The sequence below is a fragment of the Thunnus thynnus genome, chromosome 4 (genome assembly GCF_963924715.1).
Source record: "Thunnus thynnus chromosome 4, fThuThy2.1, whole genome shotgun sequence".
NCBI classification, from domain to species: domain Eukaryota; kingdom Metazoa; phylum Chordata; class Actinopteri; order Scombriformes; family Scombridae; genus Thunnus; species Thunnus thynnus.
Window position 1 is genome coordinate 35738879 of NC_089520.1, and position 21438 is coordinate 35760316.

At 40.8% G+C, this 21438-nt stretch overlaps 1 protein-coding gene across 1 annotated transcript in view; it reads right to left on the bottom strand.

Annotated features, from left to right (window-relative positions):
- ptprga (protein tyrosine phosphatase receptor type Ga) overlaps nucleotides 1-21438 on the bottom strand; it is a 483716-nt gene that overhangs the window by 103260 nt on the left and 359018 nt on the right. The window contains exon 6 of the mRNA XM_067588517.1: nucleotides 7073-7139. Within this exon, the coding sequence (XP_067444618.1) occupies nucleotides 7073-7139 (67 nt within the window). The remainder of the gene's footprint in view (nucleotides 1-7072; nucleotides 7140-21438) is intronic.

Consider the following 21438-nt stretch of genomic DNA (forward strand, 5'->3'; position numbering starts at 1 on the left):
CATCAGCCAGATAAATAACCTGATTCTGTGTGTTGCCACTGCCGCAGGGTATGTGATGTCGCTTGTCACAGTGGACTCAATGTCCCAGCTCCCAATAGGTCTTCTCTGACAGGACAGAGAAGACCTATTGGGAGCTCTCATAGCTCCAGACAAGCTTTTTAAGGTCCATTTCCTTTTTCACGCAGCTCTTTAAGGGGCTGGAAGAGAAGGAGATGCAGCTGAGCAGCCACCTACCGCTTGCCCCTTCTTCTAGCCAAAGAGGAGATGATATGCTGCGCCGCAACACGGCAAGGAGGAGAGCATGCAGGCAGGGCAGAGCATCCCAGACCACCTCGACGGAGAGTCTGCAGCACCAGCCCTCCCACGCCTGAAGAGTGGCCCATGCCAGATTGAAAAACTCACTGTGTATTGAAAATGTTTTAATAAAAACAAATTACATTTTACACCAAAGAGCAAAATCTTCTACCCTCCCCTCTTCCACCTCTCCAGACCTCTGTGACTGTGATGATAGCGGCCCAGCCTGCTTCATTCAGCTGCTCACAGAGGCTGTGTAATGCAGAAAGCACTCAGCTGATGCCCCTGCCTCTCTTCCCTCAGTTAGGGAAGCAGATGGCAGGCAGCCTCTTTCAGCTGCGGGCTGTGCTAGCTGGAAAAAGCTCAGCGCTGAGCCTATTCATGAGCGCGATGTTAGGCGTAAGCAGGTCTGTCTCTCGCTGTGCTCACTGGAACCATTATTAATTGGACCAGCCAGCTCAGCTTGCCTCTCTGGCTGACGGTGATGCGGCAAGTGGCATTATGTCCTCACTGAGGAATAACTCCTCACAATCACACACTGGCCAGGGAGAGGACACCTCATGTCTGCTTAATGTCAGCACTGTCTCCTGGTGTTTTCACCACTATCCTTCATGGGACCAGTATACACAGCTTGTCTTTCAGGTTAATGATAACGTGGCTGGCAGTATTATTTCGTCTTTAAAGAATAATGCCCCAGGCCCGCACACAAACCCAGAAGAGGAGACATTAGGTTTGTTCCGCTCGCCTCTGATTATTTTTGTGGTAAATACGGAGAAAAATGGACACACTGACACAACATCTAACGCCATGTTGAGGCAGCCAAGGGTGATGCGTTCATGGACCACTCTGTTGGCTCAGACCTTTCGATACCAGCCACCCATGGGCCAATCTTCCATTTATGGAAGGTTTGGTAGCGGAGAGGGCTGAATCAGAGTAATACAGCCTCTTGGCTGCTGCCCCCCAGCTGGCCACCCGCTCTCTGACAGTTTTACAAGGAATAGTGTCACAGCTACATGTTGACGGAGTGGATGGACAAAACACTGAGACTGAGTTATGCCATGTTCCTCCTCCGTTCTTGGGCATCAAGGAGATAAACCCATCCTCCCAAGAAGTTTCTTTCTCCCAGGAGATCCAGGACCTGTTACTGAAACAGGCGGTCTTGATTGTTCCCACTCACAACAGATGGAGGGGGTTTTACTCCACATACTTCTGGGTTCACAAGAAGACGAGAGGTTTCAGACCCATTTTGGATCTTTGCAGCCTGAACCAGTGCATTGCTCGAAAGACGTTCCACATGCTAACCATCAGGAGGTTGCTGGAACTGGCTCAACCAGGCGACTGGTTCACCAACATCGATGTGAAAGATGCATACTTTCATTTTGAGGTGGCTCTGAAATACAGGAAGTTCCTGCCTTTTGCCTTTCAGGGGATTGTCTATATATACAACAAACTATCATGTGGCTACTCCATGACTCTCTGCACACTTAAGTGTGTGGATGCACACTGCAGCCGCTGTGCGACCAGGGTATGAGGGTGTTCTTCTACTTAGACGACCTCATTGTCATGGCCAGGTCCAAGAAATGGGCCATTTTCCACACAGCCAAGTTGGGGTTACACCTAACCCGGATAAGTTTTTCCTTCAGCTGAAAGAAGAGCACACCCCAGCCATGCCAGCAGATGGAGTATCTGGGAGTTGTGATCGACCCCGTCAGTCTGCAGGCCTTTCTGGCGGAACCCAGATAGACAGCTCTGCAGCAGCCAGTTGTCAGACTGCAGTGGGGAGCAACGGTGCCAGCTTTGACAGTCATGCCGGTGTTGGGGCTCATGGTGGTGGGCTATCTAGTGTCTCCAGTTGGTCTCCTGCACATGCGCTGCCTGCAACGGTGATTTGCCAGCCTGTGCTTGGATGTCAAGAGGCACAAGCGACGCATGGTGAACGTTCCACCATCGGTCCAGGAGGACCTGAGTTATATTGAGTCCCCACAGCATCTGTCGACGGGGACACTGCTGGGTCGAGCAGTGTTCACAGATGTGTCCCTGATGGGGTGGGAGGGCATATGCCTGGAGAGAGCGATAGGTGGTGTGTGGCCTTCAGGGGAAAACTGACACATCAACCTCCTCAAACTTCAGGCGGTGCTCTTGGTTCTCCAACACTTCCTGACTCTGGTTCAGGGGAGACGTGTGGGCTTCAGAACATGCCCTTTCTCTGAGAGCCCTACACATTTCGGATCCAGACAACAGGGGCACTGACCTAATGTCGAGAGGCAGCCTTCTGGCAGACGAGTGGGTGCTGCACCCCAAGGTGGTGCAGCAGATTTGGAACCAGTTTGGGAAAGGAGAAGTGGACCTGTTTGCCAATTGAAACAACACCCACTGCCTGCTTTAGTTCTCCCTGATGCCGCAAGACAATCCACCACTGGGGGTGGATGCGTTTGCACAGGCACCATGACCAAGGAGGCGGCGTTATTCCCCCCTCTTTGTCTCGGTCCCCCTCCACTGGAGAAAGTGAGACAAGAGTAGCTGTCTGTCATCCTAATAGCCCCAAACTGCCGTTCAGTGCTGTGGTATGCAGAGATGACCCAGGTGTTGGCCCTGGCCCATTCCTCAGGTGTGGGGGGCTCTGTCCCAGGAGGCTGGTGAGAGAAAAGGAGACTAGACCCCCTGTCATGTGCAGTGGGAGAGGTTGTCTCCTTTCTACAATATCTGGTGGAAGGGGCCGTCTCATGAGGTTTGATGACAGAGACAGAAATTCTATAGACTCTATTCAAACAGACAGGAGAAGGAGAAGATAGACAGGGTGTCCCATGAAGTACAAGGAGAGGGATCATTTGTCACAAAAATGCATTTACCTCAGCCACTCAAGCTCAAAATTACTGCCTGATATCATTAAAGCAACAGCACAGTATAAATGAGGCTTCAGTCAACAATGCTGGCTCAACTTGTAATACATAGTAAATATTGTACTGTGCATGTTGGAGTCTTTCAGACTGTTTAGTGACCTCGTGTGGTCATGCGAATAATGACTCTCTGAGAAGCAAAAGTGGAGGTAGTGTGATGTTATTATCTCATAGGGATGGGATCAGGGTTGCTGGAACAAATCGTGTGAACCACAAGCATAGTCATGGCAAACCAGAAAATACTGGTTTTGTAACAATATTCTGAAATTGTTTTGAAGGCAATGATGAAGATTGCATTTTAACATTTAGTTCAGAGGACTTGTTGATATTGTGTATGTTATTATTTGCCACGATATTGAGACTTATATTGATACTTGAAATATATTATTTTCATTATATATTCTGTCAATTCTGTTGACCAAAAATTGCATAAAAGGTATGATGCCATATGTTTCATGTTCTAAGAGTGAACGTATCTAAACATGTCCTCTATGGTGTTAGTGATATTCATCCACTCTTTTTTTCTCATATCACTGAATATTCTAGATGTGAGTGTTTGAACTTTTTCTTTATACTGATGATCATTTCTGCAGTAGTGATGATGATGTCTCGAGACAATATACAGAATTCACTGCAACAGACATTAAAAGGAAAAGCATGAGAGAGCTATCACTGTGCTCCTCCTCCTATCACCTCTCGTCCTTCCCATCATCCCAGCACATCATTATCAGTCTTTGCATCTGCCTCGAAAGCCCCTGCAAACCCTGTGTAGACAATGGGCTCCTCTCTTCGCCGCCAAAGCCTTTCATGAGCCCGCTATGTAAATCAGACTCAGCCTTTTTACCGGGCTGATTTCACAGGGATGCCGCAGAGCCGCTTGCTGGCTAGCTAGTCAGAGGGCATTTGTTCCAGTGAGGTTTCATGTAAAATGCAACAAGGCATGAGGTACAAAGACAGTGGAGTCAGATCTGTGGTGCGTGTCCGCCAGACAAGCCTGGCAACAAGAGAAGAGAGCGCTGTGAAAAATTTAACCACCTGCTGCTCCCAAGTGTAGCAATGGTGGAGACAGAGCAAATTAGCCAACCACCTTCCCTGTGGGGGAGATGGGAGCGCGGCCTTGATTGAACTTGAATGGTCTTTGTGTTAGATGAATTATGGAGGCTGAGTAGTTTTTCCAAGACAGCTGAGCAGGAGATAAAATGCAAGTATCATGCGGTGGGATTTTATCAAAGTTTTATTTGTGTATGCCGAAGCTTTCAAAATTCACTCTGAAGCTGCTCTGTTGTTGCAAGGCAAGCAGGGCCCTTTGGGGGGGGACAAGACAGAACATTGCTTTAGGATGAATGTTTTGATCATGACAGGGGTGCACTTCAGGGCTGTGTGCAGGAGACAACTGTTTTTGACTAAGGGCATACAGTGGTAAGAAAAAAACGATGTAAAACCCTCTAATTTGTTATGAGAGGGGAAAAAAACATTGAATCATCCCAGAAGTCCTAATTTATTGTGCGAATATACTGAATGTGAGGCACTAAATGATGCAAAAGCAAAGGCTTTTTGATGAGGAGTACAATCAAAGCTATTGTACCCTGCAGTTAAAGTTTGATAAAATGATACATCAGATATTTATCCCACTAAGGTCTCACTTACACTTGAATTTTCTTTGCATCATTTCTCTGTAGTGTATAATATCAAATCCATATTATGGCTTCAATTAGTGACCTTAATTAAAATAACACATATGCATATGGTCTTTGACTGGTCCATCCTCTTTAACCCTGCCCATTTTTCACTTACAAACAGATCTAAAATCTGAAGCATTTCACAAATGCTCGTCCAACTACAAAAAGTCCAACAACACTCCAGCATTCTCATGTATGAGTCACAAGTATAGTTTTCAACCATACTTTTTTTTTTAATAACATTGTAGTCCTGCACAGTGATATTTATGCCAAAAATGACTGAATAGCAACATTTCAGTGCAGCGACCTTTGTCAGGCATTTTCCCACATCAAGTGACCAGTCCTATTTTTAATACTGTCTATGAGGACAAAAGGTCCTGACGAAGCCTGATGAAGGTTGCTGGACCCATATGTGTCTTCATATGAAATTCAGCATGGGTGCACAGTGTGCAGGAGCTGATTTTTGTCACGTTAACTCATCACTTATTCTCCTACACACCTGTTTGTATACAGGTGTGCAAAATTCATTTTCTTGTATAATTTTATACTCATATGATTAATTCCTGAGCCCTGGGAACATGGCAACATCATTACACTGAAGTCAGATACTGCAGGGCAAACAAACTTTGTTCTACCACTTTATTCTGAGGTAAAACTCAAACTGAATACACCTTAAATTCAGTAATTCCTTATTGTACAGAAAAATTAATAATAGTAACTGTGGTAGGTCAAAGTCTGTAAGCTATAATGGATTGTTTACACTTTGTGTAAGTAAATAAGTTGCCCCATCTGACTTCTTTTTGTGAATTTCACACAAATGAGGGACAAAACTATGAAAATAAGCCACAACTTTTAATAAACAGGAACTGATCTTTAATTTGTGTGTTACATGAAAGTACTAACGCATAGGTACAGTATACTCTCTAGTTCCATGTACCTGCCGGCTTTAAGGTATTACAATTTGCATCTTTTCATGCCATTTCGAATGGTTACAGTGTATTGGATCAGTTTAAGTTCATGTTAATGATCAGTTCTTACCAGAAATTAATTTACTACCATTTCCCATTATCTTAATGTTGCCTCCATTTCTCTGGGTTGTAGCAGTCTATGAAAAAACATGATCATTCTTTCTACAGTGCCACCATAGCTCAGAGTGATAAGGCTTTAGTTAGAGGTGTTAATTTACCATGCTAATTCCACAACCTCCTGAGTGCAGCAAGGAAATTAGCAAAGCAAATTTACAGTTCAAATATTATGCCCCATCAGTTTGTAAAGCTGATCTGGACTGAGGTCTGGACTTGTTCAGATTTCAAATATATCATGGCTCAGGACAGAAATACTGTTCTGCTGTAATAGTTTGCTGAACTTTAAACTGAATGAATCAGGAGTCCTCACAATACTGGACTCCGACAGGCCAACAGCAGCAGTTCCTCTGATATAAACTGGCTTGACTTGACGGAATGTGTCCCAGCGAATACACGGAATTGAATTTTGGCACTGATTAGATTCTTATCCTTTCAAGTGCAGATTTCAAGACAGAGTATATAACATCAGGTTGACCACACCGAAATGCACCCTTTTACCTGAATTTGGACACAAGTGGAGCATTCTCCCTCTGCTTTATGGTGTTGGGTTGGCAATGTATACTTGTCAACCTCGGGCTCATACAGGATAATCCTGGATTGCATTCTCCCTTAATTTGGACATTTCAGTCACTGAACGACTCATGAAATTTGTTACAAGAGGATCATTGATGCTGACCAAAGCTATAGTTCAGCAATATGATTGAATAAATTGTCTCCTTTATATCTTTTGGCTGAGCAGCACTCATTAAGCAAGAGAGACATCCTGAGTCATCTTTGATGGTACATAGATTGTAATGACTTTGATGGAAGAGACCTTTCTTGGTCTGGGTATATCATTTTGTCACTTTAAGCCCACCTGACCTCATGGTCAACCATACAGAAAATGTGTGTGCTGGAGGACCAAAACAACAAATGGCTTAAAAAGGCCAAAATCTTTAGTTGCAATACATAATTTAATTTGGTCAAATTATAACTCAAATATATTGCATAATGAAGGTTCAAAAACCATTTATAATTTATATAAATACAGAATATCTGAACTCCTAAAATCTCGGCTCTCTAATGAATGAATAGTTAACATTACCCTGTATGACTGGACACTGGTGCTGACACTCACCATGATGAACCACACCCTTCAGACCGTGGATTATGGGGTCGACGGCAGGGTTGTCCTTCCCTCCCACCTGAGGAACACAAAAAGATAGATCAGTGGTAAGATACAGTGATCATCATGCAGCATTATTATGCATAGAATACATTACTGCCTGCACCAAAGGGTAGGAAAATTGAATTTAAATTATTTGTTTTCATTTAATCTTACAGACTAATATAGAAAATATTAGTCATTCATTTAAAATGTTATGTATTTAGGCTAGAAAAACATGCAAATGTGCTTATATGATCTGTAATATGTAAATCAGGTAATATGAATTTTGCCCCAACCCCTTATAGACAGCGTATCTTTTTTCTTTGTTTGCTGTAAATACATAGAGCATTTCTCTACTAACTAAATTCTATGCAGTCATATAGTGTCCACTAATGTTATAATGCACACATCTATGTGCAAGTGTCTGCAAATGTCCCCATATGAGTCTATGCATGACAGACTTATCATGTGTGGTTACAAAAGCTTGTGTGGATGACTAATGCTTAGATAAAACATCAGTACAGTACCCTACTGTATATGTTTTAATTTAAAGAAATAAAATGAAAGAAAAAAAAAACAGATAGGTGAGAAATTGGGAGAAAAAAAGGTGATTGAGAGAGAGGGGGAAAAAGTCAAAAAGCACTGAGGAGATGCTGAGAAAACAAGTGCAGTGTAATTAGGAGGAACAAACAGCAGCAATCAACAAGCTCTCAGAGGCCCTCTCCTTTTGAACTCCAAGAGCGCGTGATGTCACAGTAACACATGCATTTTCATTGTCTTCAATTAGAGCATCTTTTTTGTTCTGGAGGCTGGAAATCAATAAAACCAAAGCATAAAATACAAGTCCTCATACCTAAATGGCAAAATACACGAGTGCCTTCCAAAATGACCCATACGGCTGCTCCAAAAATTAATCATATGAGTGTTTTCTGATCTGCCACCTCTATGCTAGGTAGTGTTTGTTAAAATGCACAAAAAAACGACCAGCAGACATGAGGAAATAGTACTGTGATTCAAGTCACATTGATGTATTCTATTGAAAGAAATCTTTGCAACTATAAAAGGTAAACTTGTTTCATGGACGCACACGCCTATTTTTACATGAGAATAGTTTGTATTCAAATGCATGCAAGAAGTGTCTCGTTGAAAGCGCCTTTCGAAAGGGAACTGGATAAGATATGTTTGAATGGCCTGCTATAAAAATAGGGAGAAAATCATTGCCATTAATCACACTGTAGAATGACAAGTAAGATGGACAGTTAGCAGAGACGCCAGGACAGTGTATTATAGTCTGCTTGCTTTTTACATGTTAAGCAGAAAAAAAGCAGAAAATGTCCATTCAGTCACTGTTTCCTGTATCTACAGGCACATCAGTTTTTCAGTTTGTAATTGGCTTTCACTGTCACTGTTACTGTTCTGTCTGGTTTCTTCAGAGTAAACAGGACATTGTTTCTAGAACATGTTGCATGTTAAAATGTAATTTTCCAATGCTTTGAGAGGTGAAACAAAGAAAATTCCATCCACCTATATTGGCGTGGCAGTAGAACTCTAAGGATTGGGTATCTTGAAAACCAGTCAAATCAAATCAAGACTGCCTGCATGGCTGAGTACCACTATGGCTACGTAGATACATTATAAATTTAAATACATTTTTGGGTGATTCTGTGTGAACTGACCTTTTAAGTATTCTGTAGTTTAAAATTGGAACATTTAATGGATATGCTAAAACATTAACCTCTTGTTCAGACTTACAAAGAGACAAGAAGCAGCAGGTTAGAGATACTGTAGCCTCTATAGATAATCTCTTTGTATCTGTGGGACTGAACACGTGGTAAAAACATAGGTTCAATAAAAAATCACAGCAATACATCATCATGTGACATCCCTAGGAAAGATTGCATTGCATAAGAAGCATATAATAAAGCATATGAAGTGAATTTTTTGTGTATTATGTCACATGATTCCTCACCTGAGGAGCTAATCTCTACAGCTACTTCATGGCAACCCACAGAATGTGATTTGTAGTTATAATGCTGGAACTGTGAGCTATAGAGGTCAAAATATTTTTGAAGTTCATTCTGACCACAGAAGATGTGCTACAACTACTGTAACAATTTTTGCAAATACTACAAATACTACTAACTGCTGCTATTATATACTTTTTAAAATATAAATACTTGTACATATTGTATACTTTTACATACTGAAATTGCTACTATTGCTACTACTTTAACTCTGGGTACCACCACTACAATGACTACTACTACTATTACATACAGCTAGTCTTAAAACATCATTAAAACTGGATATAAAAAATATGCAATGATCAATCAGCAGCATATATAAAAAGGTAACAAAATAGCCTGAACACTCAGTTTTTTACTTGTAGTTGTCAGTGTAGCTGTGTTATGTTTTGGACAGTGAGAAACAGCTCGGTCGTATGTAATCCAAACTAACCCAAACTACCACAAAGCCACTGCCAGCTTCCAAATCCACCAGGCTGCATGAACAGTTTAGAGTTTGCCAAGACTGCTGTCATGCCTCCCCTCCCACCCTAGACTTTCCACAACCTCTTCTCTCCTGGATTTGGAAACACACTCGTTGACCTACGGGTTTAATGAACACACACACACACAATGTCCAGTTGGATGTTGAAACACACACTTGATGGCTAGTTGGATTTTAATTGTCAAGTTTGGTATGAAGGATTACTGGGATTTGTGCTTACGCTGCCTGCTTGATTGGACCACACCAAAAGCACATAGAACAAAACATAAGCTGTTCAATTTCTGTGCATTTATCAAGCACATGAACAAACCCTTTTCAAAAGCAGCCCATTTTTGTGGATGACATGTTGAACAATATGATATAATTCTCGCAATTGGGAGTAAAAAAAACAAAAACAAATCTATTTTTCATTTTATTCACTCATGTGACTGTGGTGAATGAGCATGTGACACATGATCCATGAAGAGATGAATATGGAGGTGGCTACATTTATCAGGGATTGGTTGCTAGATACAATAGATGCTCCTCTTCCAATGCTCACTACCAACCTCTGTTTGGCTGTTGATCCAGGAGAACTGCACCTCCTCCTTCACTGAGCAATAGCTCATCTTGGACATTAGCAACAAATGTTAATGTAACCAAACATGTTATCTCCTTCAGAGCTACTTTCATACACTCTCCCCTTTTAAATGTCATCAACTCAAGACAAGCGCATCATCACAAGACACACCTTCAAGTGGGTAGCTCTATTGTAATGGAGATGCAAATCCTTGCCATGCTGGGCTGACGTGCCAAGTCAAACTGAGTCAAGCCAAGCCAGCACATATGTATGGAAAAGTAAAGAAGTTAGAGGTACAGCATTTTTATACCATAAACCATATATACTCAGCAGGTGAACTCTGGTCCAGATCAGACTGAATAACAATTTAATCCTGACTGGGGAACAAAACTGGACTGCAACCTGATCCAGACTGCTTTTGACTGACACATTGATACCATGTCACCTTAACTGTCATCATTCAGCCACCCGCCAGTCGCTGCAGTTAACAAGGCTGTTGTGGAATGTAGGAGCTCCAGTTGATAAAGGAAAAAGTGAGATTGAAAGTGAAAAACATGCATTTAAGGATGACTGGACAGAGAAATGAGAATTGATTTCCAATTAATATTCTCCATAATGAAGAGTGGGAATGCAGTGCCACTACAACACCAAACATGCCTGTTTTGAACAAAACTATCCCAAAAACACAGAAGTAAGATCCACAAAACTGAACCAACTGAAGTGATAATTGTGATAAAAACTGAAGCAGAATAATTGTAAAATCAAACATTTTCAACAATGAATACAGTCAAGAATTCACTAATGAACATAGCAGTGTCTCCGCCTGGCAATCACACCTTTTTATGCTCAAGTTTAAAGACTACACAACAATAGCATCAAGTCTCCCATTAATACGGAAATGCTGTTTATGTACAGAAATATGGAGTTCTTGTACTGAAATATCCTCATATAATGCACCCTTACTGGACCTTTGATAAGGTGGAAATCTATTAAGTGGACCTCTAAGAGTGTATTTGAGTACTCCTGCCACAAATTATATCAAACAAAACTTAAAGTTAACCATCAACAAAACTAAGTTTGACATTTAAACAAGACCTTGTTAATCTTGTAAAATAGTCACCAACATTTATATAAGAGGTTGTTGTCAGTGTTGACAGTAACTGTCTCAAGAGATCTCAGCAGAGGTAGAATTGGATCATTTATAGCAGATCGAGGGTCAGCTGCCTGTAACACATTATTCACATAGTTAACATACAGTACAATGAATAATCAGGCTGCTTCCATATCAGATCCATCCAGACACAACAGACACATCCCAAAATATGTAACTACATACTATCTATATAGACCACAAGGTGGCGGCATCTGTAAATGCAAAATGGAGTTTTAAGAGAAGTTGGCTGACTAGGTTAGTTGACTTTTTGAAATGCAATTGTATGAACTTGACTTATACTGTATACTATCGTTCAACTAAATGACGAATGACTTGCTCCAGTCTGCATACTATTTCAAAAATATGGCTTACAGGGACAGTCATACAAGGATGCACCTTTAGAGATATTCCCTTTAAAAATACCTATGCAGACCATGTTGAGCAAAAACGTGACCCCATTTCCTCTATCAACATGTGATCTATATCTGGATACCTTATCTGAGTAACAACACCTGTTCCTGAAATCTTTGCATTTTCTTCTGCTTTATTCTGCTTGCATTGTGATTGGACTTCGATATGCAAATAGGCAAGATGGAGCTGGAAGATTTGTCAACAAATATGGGGCGTCCCAGGCAGACAGAGACAGCCAAAGGCATCAGTAAGCTACTTTTCACTATCCTTGCTAACTAGGCTAACATTACTGTAGAAACGTACCCCTCATATTACACTTCATAATGGTCCCAAGAGTCTCCTGAAGCAATGCTACTTCCATCTAACTAACAGATCGGTTTGGCCGATCTGTTAGCTTTCCATTTGCAGTGCATTTGGCATTTCCTCCTCCAGATAAAATATCCAGATGCATATCACATGTTAATATGTAGTTGATATGACATCTTTGTCTGAGACTGTCTGCTCTAACTGTGATATTGAAGAGTGGTGCGTCACCTAAAAAAGCCAAAAAAGCTGAAAGTAATTGAAATTTCCCTGCAAATGAGGAGCACATGTCCTGCATCATAGAATTATCTGTTATCTTTGTGTGATTGCCAACGTATGAACAACTTGAGATTGTACAGCTAATAAAGAAACAAATATACTGAAGGAGAAAGAAACTTAAGAGTAACTTAGTAACTTAGGAGTAAGGTTAATTGTGGCAATATTAGAAACAGTTTCTAACTAATCCCCACCCACCAATGCAAACACACACACACGAACACACACACAGCACAGACATCCATTGTGTAATCATTTCAAATAGCAGAAGAAGTTAAAAGGGACCTATTATGCTCATTTCAAGCTCTATATTTTTATTCTGGGAGTCCACTAGAGCAGCTTTGCATGATTCACTGTTCAAAAAACTCTATTCATCTTATACTGGCCCTTTATGCAGCCCTTCACTTCAGCCTCTGTCTCTGAACAGGCAGTCTTAGCTCCTGTCTCTTTAAAGCCCACCTCCTGATGAGCCCACACCGTTCTGATTGGCCAGCTTTCCGGAAGCCTGCCAAGGGGCAGCACGTATCAGAATCGTGTTAAGTTGCTACCAATGCAAACCCAACATTTCCTTCTTTACTGATTCATATTAAAAGCTTTTAAATGACTGAATAACAGGATACTTTTATTGTGAAGAATTTACTGGAAGTGAAACATGTTCCTCACTGAATTAGCAGAGCTTCGTTAGCGGCGCTAAAAACTGGTTGAAATAACAAGATATGGAGATATTTGGAAACAGCCACAGCGAGATGTTTGATGAAGAGCTGCAGATGACCAGCACACCTCTAACAGATAAACTACGTATTTTACTTTGTCTGCTGTGTAATGGAAAATAACTCCCAGTGTGTCAGCTCGACTCGAATCATGGCTCGGCGTGACTACCCCTAAAACACTGGCAAAATGCTATGTTAGCAGAACGGAGCAGTGAACTTGCGCACTGTGCATGGAGCAGATGACCATATAAAGAAATCCGTCACAAGCCAACAGTAGCTCGGGCTGAAAGTAGAAAAAACCACTGGAAAGCAAGTGCTCAGAGCAGTCTGAAGCCAGATCTTTTTGCTCATAGGGATTACTTCTACATACCTTTACCTCATTATTTGACATGTTGGCCACTTTTAACATGAACATTCGACATTGTTACATTATATATATGACTAAAAATAAGGAAAAGCATAATAAATCCCCTTTAATAACTGGAACTGCAATAAAGACCCTGTTTTATGTACAAGACAAGACAGACAGTGGGTGAGGAGAAAAAAAGTGTGTGTGTAAAGGTAGGGAGATCAAGAGAAATAAAGGTGGCCATGGAGACATTCGGAGAAAATGACAGACAGAGAGACAGTGAAGAGGAGAGAAAGAAAGGAGGACAGAGGGAATTAGCGTTTCATTATTAATGTTTGTCTCTGAAAGCCCACAGGCTCGTCCCCCGAGATCCTCAGCCACCGGCCCTCACGTCACAATGTCCTACTCTCTCCCTCTATCTACCCCTTTCTCTCTCTTCAAATCCTGCATCTCTCTCTCCTTCTCTTCATTCCTCCTCACAGCTCCATCTCCCTCTTTCTCTCCAGGGACAGGACACTGCAGTGACAAATCAGGAAAAAAAAGAAAGCATGGTACAATGTGACACGTCCTCATATTTCTCTCCTCCACCACTTTCTTCTCTCTCATCGCCCATCCTTTCCTCCTGCTGTCATCTATCTGAGATTGCTGACTATGTACAGTATCCTCTTTCTCTTGACTTCCTTCACCTCTTTCTGTGTCTTACAGTGACTTATCTCTTTCCCTTTCCTTTGAAAGCGCTAACTGCTGATGAATCAACAATGTAATGGAAGTAACGACCAGACTTCTCTCAAAGAAGACACATTGGAGTGCAGAGTTACTAATTACATCATCAGCAAGTGGTGGACGACGAGGAGAATGTCTGGCAAGAAACTCTGGCATTATTTTGCTGTTCTTGTTCGTTCTAGAACTGACAAAATGATACTGTGCCTTCTGGTCATTCCCAGAGCTGCCATCCATCAGTAGCAGATTATTATTGTATATCATTTATGACATGGACATTATTTATGTGGCAAATTAGCCAGAGCTTCTCTGACTGTTTGTGAAAGTCAGGCATCATTTTATTCTGAAAATCCTGTTGAGCAGCACAGAGACATACAGACGGGTGAGCTGCAGCCTCCCAGCTGCACTCTGATGTCAGAGTGAAATGTTGCCATAAGTTCAGGAGTTGAATAAAAAATAATACAAGAATAATTTTTAAAATTATTTAAAGATATTTTTGAGCATTTCTGCGACTCTCTCATGAAACTCTTGAGTCACGTCAAATCAACAAACTGAAAGAAGGGCAGAGCTACAGAATCTCAGGTGAGGTCTGACAGTGCTTTCCAGCAGATAGTTGGTTTAAACAAAGCAGCACATTACCCACAGGTTTTTATATAAATATACAGTTTTTGTTAAAATCTATCATATATGGACGTGGAGACTCTACATTGAAATGCTATTTATCCATTCACACTGAGCCATCACACATTACGTAGCTACAACGTCATGCCTCGTCCAGTCCTCTGTTGCATTTTTTAAATATGCTGGGAGGGAGCAAACTGAATTAGTGTGTAGTTACCCTTTACAGGGACTGGAATAATTCTTAGAATTAAATGCAACACACAACGGCTGTATTGCGGAGCATCACATCATTTGATGTGTGTCAAGTGATGCCGCACACACGTAGTTGCATCATACAGACAGATGTAGTAGTCAGGGTATAGGGAGAAGTGTGCCAATCAAATGTGATAAAACTGCTGCTAATCTGGAGAGTTGAAGTGTTGAAGATGGGAATTAGTGGAGTGACATGTTATGCCGCCTGTGCGTGTTACCCTTTGGACTCCAGACTTACACCACAGTGAAACATCATGCATAACATCACTGTGTCTTACTCACATTTAACAGCATGTGTGTTCACATACTGTAAGCAACTTCGATGCTTTTCATTGATTTCTCTAATGCAGCTGCAGAGAATAATACATCTCTTGGCTAGTTTAGCTGGGTGTTAACACATTGTTTTAAAGAAGAATCCAGTGTGAACAGTATGAGCAGCTTGACCTTAAATGTGTTGCGATGTGTTAAATCCGAATAGGATGTTAAGCAGACAGGGCTGTGCTGTCACTGCATCCACTTTTAATTATTTCTTCCAAGAAGATATGGACATAATTCTGTTACTGTGCCCTTGTTTTCCTGAATAGAAAAATTATCAAATTTCAAAATCAGCATAAATGGATGTTCTTTTTTTGTGAGAGGGAGGAGACCGATGACACTGGCAGTCGATTCTTCAGTCTGAGTGATGGTGTGTAATAAGTAGGGCAGCGGTCATGCAGGGAAGGGACGGCCAAGATAAAGCACACAGGAACATTGCCTTTCATCACCCCATCACAGCAAAGAACAAAAACTTTGTCAATTTAAAGATCGTTAATGGGATGTCTTCTGAAATTTTGGGCAAATTACTAAAAAGTGACCGACAGCAAATTACATGTAATGAATTCTGTTTCACTGCATAACTGCTGAGGCTAATGTCTCCTCAAGTGGTGCGCACTGTGCTGAATTGGAAGCAGCTCAGTGCAGGTTTAGCACTGTCGGCATATACTGCCTAATTACCGTCACTGGGGGTATTGGATTTAGAGCAGATTGAAGTAGTATGAGGTCTCCTATGTCTTCAAACCATATCTTTCATCATGCTCTTCTTACTCCTGCTGAGCACCTCCGCTCTGCTACCTTTAATGTGAAGAATACCCCAGCCCCCCTCCCAATTCAAATTAACCACAAGGTTTTCTAGGAATGAATACATCCAGGACTGAATCTGCTGAGAATGTCTTCATACTTTTCATCTTCTTTTTATAAAAGGTAAATGGATTGTTTTCGTACTTTATTTCAATACTAGAGTCAAGCAGTGACACTTGGTTTCCATGATAAAATAAGGTGCAAGTTGCCTTTGCAGACAGCTGTTTGAATTTATTATTTGGGTTTTTTTTGAGCTACTTGAATCCATGGCTCTTTTCCGTCAGGTCTGTTGGGGGTCATAAGTATTTACCTAAAAAAACCTTTCTAAAGTTCAGCTGACTTACAAAAAAGGATGAGTTAATTTGTGAATTTTTCTCAAGAGTTAGTTAGAGGTGCAACAAATACATGTAAATTCTAACTCTGAGTAGGCCTACTTTATTTCTTATCTTTGTATCCAAAAGAAAAATATAATATAACTATCATTATGATATTCAATAATATCCATTACCCACAGTGTGAAATGTATCATTCATTTATCATCATTTATCATCAATTCTCAGAGCAAGGACAGCAAACTTCAGTGGAAAAAAAGGTGTGCTGCAATCCTTTTTTCCTTTTTCTTCTGAATCTGTGATTAAGATCTGGTGAAAGTTAGGCCACTAAAACACTTATAAAAAAATAAATCCAACCAAACCAAAAAAACATTGTAACGTCAGGTCTGTAATGGTCGGTTGGTCTGCTGCATGAAAGTCTGACATGCTATACACTCATCCACCACTCCGACCTCCACACCATTACTGTCTTCCTTGCTACATAAAGTGCACACCACTCTCTGCTTTGGCACTGCATGTTGGCAGTGAATGTCCGTTGTGCACTGTACAACGTTCAAATATTGGCTAACGCTGCCTGAAGCCTGCCTACCTACTGAATCCGACAATCACGCCGACTTACCGTAGCAATCGACCAGGTGTGGAAAGGTGTAAAAGTCGGTAGGGTTTGAGCTTTTGTCACAAGCTTTCTTGTTTCATTCTCCACACAACTATCACTTTTCGTGCACCATGAACGCGTACAACTGTACAAAAGTGTGCACCTTGATTCATTATGTCATGCCTGATGATAGAAGGTTTATCACCGCATCTTCAAGTATTCCAGTCATTTGGAACAGGTGTAAACTCTTTTGCCTCTAGACATGGTTGAATGACATGTCATACAACCTTCAGGTCATCTTAAGCCCAAACACACACAATGCCCCACACAGTGACTCAGCACCTCTTTGCTGGTATCTCACCTGATGCATTTTTGCATACATTTCGCTCCAAAAAGCAAAGTGCTTACATACAGTATTGATGGATGAAATAACTTTACCAATCACTGCAGGAAGTCACCCTTCATGAATTCAAGTAATGTCATTAGGATGAGCTGTTGTGAAATATGTGTCTGGATTTATCTTCTTCCTTCCTCCTACTGTTCTTGTCTTAATAGGCCCTTTTGTGGGTGAGCAGAGTCCAAGATAGCTTTTCCCTCTTTCTCTTTGTTTTGTCTCTCTCTTCCTTGTCTCTCACTCTATAATTTTAAATGAGGCACAGATGCCCCAAAATCATGTGAAATGAGACTCAGTGGGATTTTCATGTTAACTTAAGGAATAAATAGTAAAAAGTAGAATGGATGTTCCATGTGATTATATCCCAGCTGGGCCTCTGTTTTGCATGTTGCTGCTGCTAGCTGAATGTGTGGCTTATAGCGGAGGCATGCAGGGCTGTAAATAAGCAAATAAAAGGGCAATGATAGCTGTTTACCACTGTCATCTGTTTCAATCAGAGCCGGCAGTGCAATGTAATGCTGGGTCATAAAACCATGATTCACGTGCTCAGCTGAGCTGATGGGGCCAATTTGTCCTGTAACATGAGTGTGATGATTTAATTAATACATGACACAGAAGCAAATGCAATGTACTCACTGCAAAAAAACATCAATAGAAAGGGGAGGGAACAGCTCACAAATGAACAGAGAAACCCATACAAAGGAAAGAAAACAAAACAGGGAAGATGCTGACTGTGTTTACACAGAAAGAGATGAAATGATCATGAGATTAAAAGCATGATATGAATAAGGCAGGGACCAAGTGAACAGCATATGTTTTATGGTACCATGGTAAAGTATCGAAGTCCATGTCATTACATTAAAGGAACACTTTAGTTTGTAATACCACAAAAATGGGAACCCATGTAAAATGTGGAATTTTGCAGAACGGTTCATTTCAGGTTTCGATGACACTAGTGAGGAGCTGATTATTTTCTATTGTTGTATTGGGAGACTGTCCTCCCTAGAAACACAGCAGGATGAGCCGTTAATGCAAGTGACAGAAGCCCTCTAGTGGCCATAGTTATTATGACAGGCGCAAAGGAGGAAATCAGGTGACATTATGGAACTGTGTAGGGTGGAGGTCGGGGTGGATGGATGGGTCAACAAAACATCAGACTTTAACACAGGAGATCTTGGTTTGTTTCAGCGTTACTTTTTAAAAACCATGACCATGATCAGCCCCTGACCTTAACCACAGCGTTTTCACATCATAAAACATTATTTTTCAGCAGTAATTTGTATCAGTTTTAGAAGGCACAGACAAATGATGTTGTCGTTGTTTAATGTGGAGGACTTGTGTATTGGATTGCATCAAATTGTACAAGGGTTTCTATTTTCATTGTCACTGGTGGTATTTCCATAGGTGTGAAAACAGACCAGTCACGACATGTAAAGAGCTGCATCAAATTTCTTATTGTGATCAGGTTTCACATGTGAAGACAATGAATTATGTGATCTGCTTTGTCGCTTGTTCCTCTTCTGTTTAATACACATACATAGTGAATTCTCTGCATGTCGTAAAATCACTATTGTCTTTTTTTCATCATTTTTTTACTACATAAATGTAAAATATATTCACATACAATAGAAAAGTTTGACTCAAAATACGGATTTGTGTTTCTAAACTACTCATATTTGAAGTTCTACTATTGTGCTTACAATATTGACTGATATAATATGGATCAGAAAATATAAATGGCTCAGACTAGTTTGTTGTCAAGTGTTATTGAGTGTATAAAGCAACCTGTCAATCAATGTGATAGTAGCAGCAGGCCCTAGGGGTGGGTGATATGGATAAAACAAACCTGACAATTCAAAGTACTTCATCACATTGGTGTAAATCCAAGTGATTTGCAATATTATGCATAACGACCTGAAATAACCAATGATATTACAGTGAATGGCTTTAAATAGCTTCATCACTTCTGATGGTGGGCAGTATCTCCTCAGCATTTAGCCTTAGCAATTATTAATTAAGCACAAATTAAGGGCCCTAACTGTATTTCATTTCACTAGAAATGGTGTTTCATAAGCAGTGTGCTATCAACCCAAATCTACAAAACTATACATATATAAACTGGTAACTAAATGTACTGACTAACCCAACTTAGAAATGTAATTCTTAATATCAGCATTGCATTTATTGACAATTGACAATTTATTGACAAGAAATACAGTTTGACTTTTTGATATTTTGGAAAAAAGAAGTTAAATTTATTTTTTCAATCCAGCCTGGCAGAGGACACATGTAAGCTCATCATTCAAGAAGGAGAGCTTCTTTCTCAACATGACTCATCACCAATGACTCAACACAAGCAGGCTCAGGAGACCACACTCCACACACACACACACGCACTCACACACGCAAACATACTGGTTCACAAAGCTCAAATGTACAGATACAATTACTCACAAAGAAAAACTATTCAAGTGATGAAACTACAACATACAAACACACACTCACGATCTACATTTCACTTCACAAAGCAAAAATCATCAACACAAACACTTGATTTACCTACTTGATTTAGAGAGATCTGTGTATGTGTGTGAGCTGTACTTATGCTTTAATTAAGCACACATGCAGTGCATCATACAAGCTGTATTCTCCATTTCACAGTAAAACACAGTATAGATTATTGGATATGCTCATTTATATTCACACACCCACACTCACAGTTTGAGCCCGTCTTTTCAGGTTACCAAAGACAAACTGAAGCATGTGATTGAGGCAGGGGATAGAGTGGCATCTGGATAAATAAAGAAGAGGCCTTCACCCACACACACACTCCTCTTTGCATAGGAGCAAACAAACAAGCCCAACCTGCCGAGCGAGCAAGTTATTGAGGGCACAGGTTCAAATCAATCTTTGAAGTTGCGGGTTGCGACAGCACAATATCTTCAGGTTCAGAGGAAATGTGAGAATACCGCCATATCATAAATCAGAGGAGGGGAGAGAACTACAAGAACAGATGAGTCCTGTACTGGAGGTAATAGTGTGTGTGCAGGACAACTGTAGGTAAAGGTAACGGCTCTGGCTGCTTTTCAAAATAAAACGAGCTTATTCTGCCATTTCAGAGTGCTTCTAGGTAAGCAATTTCTCCATCTGCTTACTCATCTCTTTTGTCATAACTGCATATTTATTTATTCCTGCCAAATGCTCACTCACTTTCTGGTGACACATGGTCCCCCAGATAATGATTCCTAATGATTATGGTGACCTCACTGACCTTTCCTTTAATGCCAACCTCAGGTGAACTGTGATCTCGTATACACTCACACAGATACAAACCATTACAGGACAAAAAAACAACAGACTTAATATAAAAATGACAGATTCAGTTTCAGTTCAGTACAATGAAGTCATATACCTTAGACATCAAGCAAAGAAACACATATTTTCAGCAAGAGGTCAGAAATGAAAGATTTCCATTTCAGTTAATCATGTCTTCATGATCTTTGACCACCTCAACTTCAATATCTTTGACTACCTGGCAATCACTATGGCCATTGACATCCCTATCCCCATCCCAAAAGAAAAACGCAAAATATCCTTGAGAAATCTCAAGTCTATCTCTACCCTTAGCTCTTTCAGCCTCTCTTGCTGGTAAAATGTCTGCTTCCCCTCCCCTGCTGTCTGATAATCCCTATTTTCAACTGACACAATGACACACTCTCCTACTGTCTTGATCAACTGGCTTCCATTAAAACCAAAACAGTCTCATTCACACACTCAGCTCCCTGGTATACTCCTGAACTCCACCAAATGAAATCTTGTAAATGCCAGCTTTAAAGACTCTACAAGAAAACCGGTTTAACATTGCATCTCCAAACCTACACAGACTACCTTCAACAATACAAAGACACTCTCAAAATAGCTTGATCCACCTTATACTACCACTTTATACACTCTGGCTCCACTGACTCCAAGTCTCTCTTTTCCACAATATACAAACTTCTCAAACCCAGTGACAACACCTCCAAATCCTTCACAGT